Here is a 12,343-nt window from a genome sequence, read left to right as displayed (position 1 = left end):
TTTCATTGTTTCGCTATACCCAGAAAGGTTCTGACTAAAAGATGAGATTCCTGCATAGTCACATTATGAGCCATAAAGGGAAACCAAGTAGCACAAGTCTTACAGTGAAATTCTGGGTTGAAGCACTTTCTAAAAGCGAATTGGGTTGTGGGGTAAATCTGTGTTAGGGGAGGGTGTTGTCTCTTATTTTTTATACTGAAATCAGTCCATATCCAAGAACTAGTTCTAAGCTGAATTAAGAACAAATAATGGCAAAGGCATTTCTGTAACCAGATATAAACAAAATATTCCTTTTTCATTATACACCCTATGTTAAACCTGACAGTCCTTAGTGAGAAAGCTCTTCCCCTGTCAAATATGCAGGATGTAACGGAATGTGGATATCTGACATTCATTTCCTATTAATCTACACATGCTTCTGTTCAGTTTCGTATTACATGCATGTGATGTTGTGAAATTAAAGGCTAATTATAATTTTAAGATCTTTGAGGTAGGGTCTGATTACTGTATATGACATTCACTTCTTTTTGAATCACTGTCTATTGCCCTGGCATTATTTACGTAAGATGATCAGTTTTAAAACTGCATTTGTCAGTGAGAGTTCTGAAAAATACTAGAGAAGGAGTTGCATGGCTCAGTGAACCACCGTAAGGAGGGTGAACAGTCCTGCACATTAAAATCTATTTAAAGTTCAGATTCCCAGCATTTCTCAAGAAGGAGAAAGTGCTGCTGTTTGGAACTTCTGATGTGGTTAGTTTTTTCCTGATGTTGTTAACTGTATGTGCATTTTAATAAAGCATTCATCAGAGCATAAACTCTCAGTGGTAAGCACAGAAGAGGCCACTATGATTAAGCATTCTTTAGCTGAAAAAAAAACAACACCACCCTGAAGCATCTCAAGTGTTAGAACATATTGCCGGTCCATCTTTATTAGTACACCACCCTGTGTTAAGCAGCTGGGATTTTTTTGCATGATCATGTATGACAGGCTTCACCATGTATCATTATATTGGTAACTTAAGGTAAAACAAACACCATTAACTCAAAAATAACCACCAGTACTTTAACTTTTATTTGCTAATAAATATCTTAATAAAAAGGCTTACCCCATCTGTAAGACCTGATAATGCCTCTTAGGAAATCATAGAAAAATAAAATACAATAATAATCAGTAACTTGTACTTTGTACAAAAATCTTATTATGTTGCTCAGCAGGTAGCTTTGCCAAACCCCATATTCTTTCTGCAAAGAGATGGCATGTGTAATGCAATTCACCTTAAAAACATCCTAATGTTGAGAGCTGAGCATTCTATTACACTATTAACTTGTAGGCATGCCAGCACATGAAAATTTACATGGAACATCATATTATCATAGGAATAGAATAATAATACTAATTAAAGAAAAAGATAACACCACTTTTCAGTAAATAATAACAACTTCACTTCTCATGTAAATTCCCCTTGGGACTGCAAATCAGTATGTTAAGCTTTTTTTCCATGGCTATTCCGACAATACTCTCATAAATTGGCGAAAAGGCAGAAAGAAAAAGGCAGTGGGAACATCTATGGGAGATATATTACGTGAAGAAAAGTCATTCTGAACAGTGAGGCAGTCCCAGGGGGAAACCAACGATACCAGATGTGAAATGTTCAGTCTCTCAGAATGCGTTGATCGTGCTTGCTGTGTGCAATGCTACACAAGTTCAGAGCGATGAAGATACAACTTAGAGGTACGGTACCAAGGCTGCTTTTCTGTGAGATGAATGGTGAAGATTGAGTTACAGGTAGTTGTCATTATTCAAATACGTCTTGGTAAGAGGGAAAGAAGCAATGGCAAAACAAATGTTATTTGGGGTCTTTAAAGAAAAAGCAGGTTTCAGACTACTGGTAAGGATATGAGATCTGGTGCTGAGGCCACGATTTGTTTGTAAAATAGTTTGCGAGTATTATGATTATACCATTACTTCTGAAGCCTTTAAAGTCAAACCTTTAAAGTTTTGACATGGCTGCTTAAATATATAATCTAAAGTGTCTGTCATCAAATAGTTATTTATATATACACATACATTGATACATTTTATGGCTATGCTAGAACAGCAGACTATGAAGAGCAGTCATATTTAGTTGTGTACAATCTAATTTCACAGAAGAGACAGAGATTAAAACCCCTTTTAATTCAGATACGTTTAAAACCAACACACAGAAATAGAGGCTATCCTGAGTAAACATACCAACCACATTATCGTCCAAGAGAAAAACAAAGCTCATTTTTGGAAGGTAGTCAAATATTTTTCTTGCATCTTTTCTGTAAATGAAAGTGGTTTTGTTTTGTTTTAAACTGATGACAAAACAATGAAGGTTGCTTTGCTAGAAAATAAACTATTGCCTTTCAGTAAATAGGGTTTCACATGATCTTTTAAAGATCTTTTTTTTCCTTGTTAAACTGCAGATGCAATCCTGAGAAGTGCAGAGTACCTGTCGTTGTTACCGAAGTCAATAGGAGTTGTACTGCACCAAATAAGCCCTTTTTGTTAGTTTCCTGGTTTTCAGTCATGACATCACTGTGTGTGATGTAATAGATACCATCAGAGAATTTTGACATTGGCCTCAACAGAAGCAGCCACAGGTAAGAACAATATCTACTGAAGTACTGACTGAATCCAGTTCCTTTACCACAGTTAACCAAGGAACAACTTTTCCCACTTTTAATGTGAAATAGCCCTCTGCGTCTTATGTAGAAAAGTTGGAAGAAGAAATTTCTACAAAAGAAATGGTATTAAAAATGCTGCACTGCCAATTCAAAGCCAACTGTTTCTTGGGGAGAAGCAGATAGGGAATTATGGCCATAAACTTTAAAATGCTGACGCGTTTACGTGTTAGGAATTTTAGAATAGGATGGTTTTCTTGAGATAGGGAATTAACGAAAGAGTCCAGTAAACAGAACCAGTAGGAGGGCATTCATTAGTTTATTTGCTACTGTGCCTTTCATTAACTGTCAAATCTCAAAACTTACACTGCAATGCACTACGAGTACGAAACAGCTTGTTCAAAGAGGCAGATGATCAGCTAGAACTGCTATTATGAAGAGGAGATCATATTGCATCATGACATACGTTTAGGAGAAAAGAAAGATAGGCAAATCCTATTTTTGGTAGGTTCCTTTGTTTGATAGGGATGGTGGTTTGAATTGAAATCCAGGAGTTTGGGGAATTTTCTAGGGGAAAAAAAAACCCAAAACATTTCTGTTAGATACTCTTATTAGATGTGTGGGTCATTTTAAATACTTATTCCAAATTCAGAGATGGTAGCCCATTCCAGATAACACAACAGTGCAGCAACCACCTTTTGTACCTTGCAGTTCAGCTCTGCCATGTTGAAGGTAATCATAATCTATTTCATCACATCCCTGAGGTAGTAGCTTTGTCTTTTATGCTCGGTGCACTCTCTCCCATTAGAGGCCATCCATTCCATGCAACTTTATAGAAACCTTTGATCCAAACCCTGTTTCAGCCTATCGACAACTTCTTATGGATTTAACTGACTTTGGATCACGCCCTGAAGGATCAACCTACATCTCAACCTGAAACTCACAACAGAGAAATTAAAACTAGCAAAAAGTTTTAGCGATACACTTGAATGCCAAGACAGCATATGTCCTAATAAATTCTGGTTCTCTAACAACAAAACAACCGTGGAAGTAGTGGGATGCAGGAAAGGAGAATTTGTTTGGAGAGCTGGATCCTACATACAGTATGTAGAACATAGGGCTTCATCCCACTGCCACTGAAGTCAGTAACAAACTCATGAATTTTGGTCACAGCACAACCATGTCTATTGACACCAAAACATTCAATTCCTCACAGTTACATCATTGTCCCAGGAATTACTCCATCAAAAAGTTCATTAAAATCTTCAGCAGGATTTGGAAGTAGCAGGTGTTTTAGAGCAGAACCTTCCCAAGACAAAACTGGAACTCATGAATTTAGCAGTTAGTAACTAAAATAATCTACATATTTGAAATATTGGCTCTGCTTTGTCTTTTTCAGCTAATCCTATTGTACGTAAAGGGACCATGACAGTAACTTATACAGCTTGGACCATTCAACTTCTTAAAAAAAAATCCTGTTTTGCTTTTCCATTTTGCCTCTTTATCGTTCTCAAGTAGAGCTCAGTCTGAATGAGGGAAAGCTGAAAATTCCATTTGTAAGCCACTATCAACTGGATAGATCTACTCTTTACTGTTTATTTAGGTTCCTCTCAAAAAAGCCAGTATGCACCAAGAAGAACAAGTAGTCTTTCAGTTGTAGAATTGTGTCTACTGGAGGTTCTAATCTAAATTATAACTATTTTACCTGTTTTTTTGTCATATGCTGGACCCTGGAAAACCAGCACACAGCTTTCTTTTCCTACCACTGCTGTAGAAGAGCCTCAGAGCATTATGTGGTGATGGTACTATGAAAATACCCCCTAGACTGTTTCAGTGGGCACTTTTTCATTATTCACAACCAGAAATGAATATTTGGACTCCAATGCAGATTTCCCCCAGATTTGATTTTCCTAATTCTAGACTCAAGGTTACTTTCTATACAGCTAAGGTTCCAGGCATCACACAGTTCAGAATACAGAGAGCGAGATTTCTCTTTGATTTTCAGTCCCAGGGTTTTTAGCTTATCTACCGCTCAACATACATGCTGCTGCTTAGCAGTTCTTCACTGAATTGCCAATAATGAGAAGTATTAGCATCATACTATAGTTTAGTCACAAATTTGTAATCAGCTAGCTGATGTGCATGTTGGAGATTAATATTCCCCAAAATGTGCAGTATTTCCCAAATGAAGAAAAAGCTCAGCAATATCTCCTCATATATCAAGAACAACATGTGCCAGAGGTTTTCTGATAATATCAATGAATATACTGGACTCCTCAAGGAAACCGTATGTGGTACTGACATTATAAAAAGTGTCAAAATATGTTATCTCATGCTGTCTTACAAATACTTTATAAGGGCTTGGATTTGCAAGTCCCTTAAGCCCAACTCTACTCATGTAAATAGTCCCATTTCTAATCAGTCTCTTTATATGAATTAAGCTGCACAAACACATAATTGTTTACAAATTCAGGAGTTTCTGAGCATGGCACAGTACATACATTATTACTGAGACGCATGTGTAGTTACCTAGTAGTCAAAGTGCTTAGCTGCTTAGACATAGGTCAAAATTTTGGACAGGAACAAAGTAGAACAGGTGTGAAAACTTCAAGTGATTTCGAGACTGATCTTTTTAATAGTTTTTTTTTTCCATATCTTCAGTGTCATGACTTGGCATTTTTTATTCCAGTTTAATTACAGAGGTATGAAAAATCCCATAATATGCTAAACCTTTCTGGAAGAGATATGTACTTGGGAAATCTCTTGCAGGAAAGAACGGTAAGAGATACTCATGTAGGATATTTAAAGGAACATACCACACAAATACATTTCACTGAACTGGCGTTAACACCATTTCACATATAAAATATGGAAATATATTTTAACTCTAATCCATTTTTAACCTCATGTTTTTTCATCAACCATTTTTGTTGGTTTTCCTTTCTAAAATTCAGATCATCTTTTTATACCATAAACTGGTGTATCCTTAATGATATTCCCTTGAAAATTTCCCTAATTTTAACCTCCTAATCAGGTTAAATGTCTATAAATGACTATTTAAAAGACAATAATTTATATACTGTTTAAACATCTTTGGTGACTTCATCAGAGGGACTCAAACATTTTATAGTATGGACTACATCTTACTAGAGATGTTGGCTCACAGGCACAGGCTTCCCCTTTACGATGACTGACAATTTCTATAGTAATTAGTTGTATAGAAAAGAATCAGTAGAAAGGGGTTTGGTGGGGTGGCGGTAGAAGGCTCAGCATCAGGTGACCAGGCAGCTTTCTGTAAGCCAGTTTGAAATTGTTTTTTCTGCCTGTGGAGGAGAAGAGAGGCTGTCCATTTCCAGATAACAAGCCAAGGAAGTTTGGGAAGTACTATACTCATACAGTGCATGCCATTAAAAATTTTAAAAGCCAATGGAGCCGATCAACCCCAGAAACGTTATTGGGAGTTAGGTAATTAATTCTGCAGGTTTGAAAAATCTCAGACATTATGATAAACATTTACAATTCTTCATATACATATAGGCAAATATTTTATATATGTAACGTGCTCAATATATCCTGGTCCATCATCTGAGGATCTATATACAACTATGGCACTCATGGATGAGCAGTGTGCACTATCAAATACAGTATATGACGGTAGAAGATATTTGTGAGCTGTAAGCGCATGGAATGGTATTATGCAACTCTTGCTTTTTGTTAGAACTCCTTAGCACAATATGGACAGTTCTTCCTTTTTCATCTCATTTTAGGCTTTAGGGATTTTTTTTCCATTTCAGTTCCGATTCATTTGTCTCTCCAGATTTCAAGATCCCTGTCCTACTGTTAGCCCAGCCCAACACATCTTTCCCTCACTCTCAAAAAATAATAGTACCATTATAAAAAGAAAAAAAAAAGGTTATAATCTTTGCCATTTATTCAGGAAAGATCAATTATAGTTGGTGAACATAGGTATTCTGGAAGAAAACTGTAGAAGAGAATACAGTGCTCTTCAACCATGTGCAAATGCCATAAATGAAGTATCTCTAATGCTTTTCCTAGAAGATGCAATGCAAGACAGACTTTTTATTAAGACTCTAATTTACGTTACTCTAAAAGATGCGTTGGACTGAATGATAAGCGAGTCCTCCCTTCCACTCTCTGCAGGACATATCCCAGGATAGACTGAGCCCATGACAGGGTAGTTACAGGTAGTCTGTGTTCATAAGAGAAATTCTCAGCTGCCAGAACGTGTCCCATAGAACCATTCCATCAGCTGAGTTAAAACAGCTAACTACATGCTTCAGTTTGCAATGAGGCCAGCTGTAATTTAGCAACTGGTCTTCAGTACAAGTACATTAAGTATGTTCTATGCTGCTTTAACTTGGTGGCTGATATGGTCCAATGGGGTCATTCGAACATGGAAATTGCTGTGGTTAATACAGTCTTATTAGGCCCCTCCACAGTCCCAGCTATTCCACATAGTAAATCTCTACTGCATCTGTATAAAGGGGGTCTGTACATTACTTATGACTTTTGGATCCTGTATGAATCTGCATTGAAAAATTAATTAATGGAGCCAGTATTAGGATCATCATATAGAAAATGGAAAATGGATAGTCAGTCTTAAATTACAGAAAAATGGAAGTACTACAGTCTATGAGTTCCATGTCAGAAAAATCCAGCTAATACCTGATACAATTTTGGACACAGAGTGCTTTGTCCAGAGCAACTAATTTATTTGAATTTATTGTTGAGTGCACTATTTGCAATCAAAGGCTTGCCTTATGCTGAAAAGTCTTGGCTGATGTTTTAAAGCATAGCTTGTGTCTAAGCTTTTATTGGACAGACACTGAATTTACATTCACGGAAAACAAAAAGGATAACTTTTGTTTAAGAAAAATTTAAATTACATAGCTCAATTCTCTTCCTTTCACCTTATGGAGTCCCGTTGCTTATCGGTAACTCCAATGTGCAAACGCCTCAAGAGCAAAATCTACTAAACTTTCTGCTGTTTCTAATTCAGTTTTAACACCAGCATTATGGACAAGATCCTCTCTTTTTTCACAGGTTCAGCATAAGGACAGGATATGATCAATGCATGAGATTCATCTGACCAAAGACAAATGCCTGGCTATGAGCTAGTCATTTTGATCTCTTTGAATGCAGAGAAACAGGTGCTTCTTTGGCACAATTTATCTAACGCAGAATTAAATAACAACATCTGTCAGATCACTCACATACTACAAGGGCCCACTTCTCTGCATTGATTAAAAGGGAACTTTGGATGTCTAGCTCAAATGCAGACCTCCAAAATTAGGTGAGAAGAAGTCTTTCTTATAGGTCTCAGGACTCTGAGAGACAGGTGGAGATAGCCTGAGTAAGGATGACTGATGTGGTTTCCATGTTAGATGACCACCCCACTTAGCTGCACGGACATGCAAGTCGCTTGCCAGTCAGCTTTGGAATCACTGTGGTTGGCACATGATGGACAGCTGGGGCAGTGCCCTTGTTGGCCAAGAGTCACTAACCTGGTCACTTAAGCTATGTTTTGGAGGCTTAATTGATCCACGAGTAGTGGTAACAGTACAGATCGATGAATTTTATTCTAGATTAATGACAGTCAGATCTATGAGAAAAATCTACACATGGATATTGCTTATAAATAACTTAGAACTATTTCCTTATGTCCACATTTTAATGATTGCCTTTTTTTTTTGGCTTGCATATCATGCACGCTTTATTTTGTGAACTTGAGTACTTTTAGTCATGAAGCACTCTGCAACATGGGCCAGATTCTCAAAAACAGCCTTTCAGATTTGCTTACATTTGTTAAATTTAAACTCTAAATGCAGTTACAGTACATCCTTGCAATACGCAAGATAATTAAAGCCAATTTTCACCTGAAGAAAGCATCCCCTGTAACAAAGAGAGTTACTTGGATTTCACATATATATTTGTGGCCTGCACAGAATTAAGCTCACATTTGAAAAATAACACCTGTTGGGTTTTTGTTTGTTTTTAAATGAAAAAATGAGGAAAAAAATAACCCCCAAAACAAGCATAGGCTTGGAATTGGAGCAAAAGCAAATAAAATGTTTCTAAAATGGGGAAAATGTACATTTGATCAAGGTAGCTATTATAAAAGTGTCATGCTGCACCACAACAACAGTGAAAAACCAAGCCCTATAAACCCACAGAATCCTGAATTTACAATGTTTTTAATAAATGTCCTCACCCAAGGAATCCCTTGTTCTTTCCTTTCTGGTTACCCAAACTCTTGTTTATATAAAAAAATACATCTGACTAATAAATGTTTTAATATGTTTATATTTTTTTTCTATTGAAAATATATTCTCAGTAGAAATTAATTTGGAGATTAATTTCCATGAAATATATCCAGGTTGTGTGCACGTAACATCCCGCTCTGCAGTCACACTACCAGGAATGAAAAGAACATGCAAAGGAGAATTTAGAAGTGCACATACATGGTTTGAATTAGTTATGAGCAATTTTGAAACCCCATTAACAAATAACAGACTCATACCTCCTCAGGAGTGTGTTTAATTGTGAGAGGGGCTCCTTCCACAGTTGCTACGTTGTTGGCCATGGAAACAATGACAGGCAAAATGGATAATAAAATGATAGAGGAAAATAAATTTTTAAATTAGTCTGTGATGATAGTATTTTAAAAAAGGCTTCAGGTAAGTATGATTTTCTTTCATTAGAGAACTTTCACCAAAAAATTATTTAGATGTAGAACTGGGGAAAAATTTTTCCAGTTACAGTCGCAGAAATGAACAAATGCTTCCCCCCCCCCAGGCCCATGATCCTGCAAAAAACACATGCTTGTATAGTCCTACTGAGTTCAGCAGGACTACTCATGCTGGCACAATTACCTTTGTAGCTGTAATAAGACTGGAGCTGCCCTTCTTTAAACAAGCTCATCAAATTGGCATTGTAGAACACTGGTGAATCCTGATCTTTAGAAGACTTGTTCCTCAGTTAAATCTGTTTTGTTTGGTGTTTCGTTTTTTTTAATGAAAGAAAGGAAAATTTACTAAGTGGACTACTATTATCCCACTTAAATTAATGCAGTTATTCCAACATAAAGTGACAACAGTGAATCAGGCCTAGCATGCCTTTCTGTGGAGTGGTTGGAAGCATAATCTTTTGAGTTACTTTCTGAATTTCCTCTTTGCAACCACTATACAATGGCAGCCTTTTCAAGAGTTAGGACATACATTTTGATTTACAAGCTGTAAATTAAGCAGTAAATATCATTATGATTACATAAAGTAGTTCATTTTGATATACACATATACTATACTAACTACCCAAATGCATGTTTTAACAGAAGAGTTGTAATGCTTTAGTGGAATGCCACGTAACTCAAAAATGTTCTCCAAACCATGTATAAATCAACAAAAGCATCTGCACTCAATTTACATGTGACACGCGTGTAGATCTGCAGCAACTTCTACAGCATACAGACATGCGCTCGTTCCCCTGTTCCCAGTAGCGCATATCCCATGCAAAAGTTTGGAAATGTAGCCCAGCATGTCTGTGTAAGTTGTCTGAATAAAACATGAAAGCTGTAAGTCTTAGAGAGGTACAAATATTATGTTAGGCCTTTGCAGCCATTTTCTTGCATGTAAATATGGCTATTGAAGAATTCTAAAGTTAATCGTCTTCGATGTCATTTAGATATCGGTACTAAATGAAGATCTAGCCTGTGGTAAGCAGAGCTCCATTTCAGCAGAGTCTGCTTTTCACTTCTAAAAGCAGTTAGAAGTAGACTCAAGGCAACATATTACACTGCTGTCCTACATCTCCTTTTCTGCCTGTGTACAAGATAACTGAATACTGCAGCATGTAACTTCCAGCATTAGTTGGTGGTTGTACCACTGCCTTCAACTGGAGGATGATATGGCCGACCTGCTCCCATGGGAATAAACACATCACCCCCTGATGGCTGGCCCTCTAAGGTCTACTGTCACTGGTGGAAATTATGCTTAGTTCAAGCAGTGGAGGCCTGCATTTTTGGAACAGAAAGCTTTCTGAGGTCTTATGTGGCCACGATATAGCTGACAACCATGTTTTACACGTGGTTATGGAAATGTTACAGTTTTTCCAGTGAATGTTTGCCACGTAGAAGAAAATGCTGAGTATTACAAAAGAAAAAAAAAAAGAAAAAAGAAGGTCTAGGATGGTAAAGAATCCCAAGGATGAGCAAGTTTTCCAACCTAATCTAAAATTTAAAGCATAAAAAGTGTCGAGTGCTTAAGTAATTAAAAGTAATTAAAAATCAAGGACCTTAAGATTTCAGACATTTCTCCCACTTTCTCTTTCCAATTGTTCACACAATGAAAACTCGCTACATAAAATCATCAGCCATTTCTGCAAACAATACTAACATTTTGAGGCACCGGCTTACCAGCATTTAAATTATATAAAGTAATATAACAGTAGGACCCATACATATGGATTTAATTAAGAGATAAAATAAATATTTATGTCAAACTTCTTGATTGCACATTTGGTATTGGAAGCTACATGGTCACAGAACATGAAAGAAGTCAAATACTTTTTGATCTACCAGCAAACTCTAAATACATCGATAAAGAAGCCACACCAGGCCAAATAGATTACTACTTTCAAGTAAGTTCATGAAAGTTTCCCAAATACTGTTATACAAAGTTACACATCCATGCTGAGTTATTCATCAATGTGTAGCAAGAGTCTTGCAGTAGGCCAGGATTTTATCGGCAGATAGCTGGCGGAGGAGCTATGCAGTGTGATTAAAAATTCCAGTTTGGAAGCATTAACATAGAAGTAGATTCATAATATGAACAGGAGACTGCCGTTCTTGAAGTTGGGAAGAGCAGAAGGGAAGAATGAGAATATTTTTCCATTTTAGAAATGCTGAGGCACAAAACACAGTTGATTCTAGTATTTTCATACATGAAATCCTTTCTCCTGTATGTGCATCATGTGTAACCGCAAAGTCTGTAAACTGCTGACTATTCGTCTCTGGTGTCCAATGAGTACAACTCCAATTCTTCTAACGTCACTGCAAGATAAAAAGTTTCATCTTGGATGCAAGTATAGTAAAGCCTCTTGCACGCACAAGACTATAAATATATGATGAATTGCTCTACTTCAGGACAGTTTACTCTCCTGACTGGGACAAGAATGCTGCAAATGTTCAAGTTTTCTGCACCTGTCAATTCCAAATCTATTCAAAGACAGCCATTTAAGAAAAAAAAAAGCATCTTGTAGCTAGAGCACTTGTATCTGTTGTGATACTAATGGTCAAGTAATTTTTCCAAATCTTGAGGAAGAACCTAAGAGGTGGGTTCTTATAGCCCCTTTTTAGTAATGTGTTAGTAGCAAATATTTCCTACTTACACTTGCAGGGCTGATACACTCACTTTTGCAGTCCTGAGGCTAAAATAACAGAGGCTGTGCTTCTGATGATTTGGGAAATGGTGGTGAGAGATGGACTAAAGATCAGAATAGCAGTGAATCTTCCAGCTTAGCCCAGAATTCCCTCCCGGTTTCCCTTCAACTCATCTAGACCTGTACCCCAGAGGGGGTAGCTCACCCACAGAGCCTGACTCTTTGGCAGGAATGAAGTCAACAGCCCTCAGTGTCCAGCATAATCCACTAGTTTCATTGATGTCTAAACATCACCAAT

At 37.0% G+C, this 12,343-nt stretch overlaps 1 protein-coding gene across 3 annotated transcripts in view; it reads right to left on the bottom strand.

The window, feature by feature from the left end:
- Positions 1–908: 908 nt before the first annotated feature.
- EPHA6 (EPH receptor A6) overlaps positions 909–12,343 on the bottom strand; it is a 520,098-nt gene continuing 508,663 nt past the window's right edge. For all 3 annotated transcript variants that reach the window (XM_064468758.1, XM_064468741.1, XM_064468750.1), the window contains one exon: positions 909–11,716. In XM_064468758.1, the coding sequence (XP_064324828.1) occupies positions 11,602–11,716 (115 nt within the window). In that variant the 3' untranslated portion in view covers positions 909–11,601. The remainder of the gene's footprint in view (positions 11,717–12,343) is intronic.

The sequence above is a fragment of the Phalacrocorax carbo genome, chromosome 1 (assembly GCF_963921805.1).
Source record: "Phalacrocorax carbo chromosome 1, bPhaCar2.1, whole genome shotgun sequence".
Taxonomy (NCBI): domain Eukaryota; kingdom Metazoa; phylum Chordata; class Aves; order Suliformes; family Phalacrocoracidae; genus Phalacrocorax; species Phalacrocorax carbo.
Note: the sequence above shows the minus strand (reverse complement) of the source record. Positions and strands in the feature narration are given on the sequence as shown.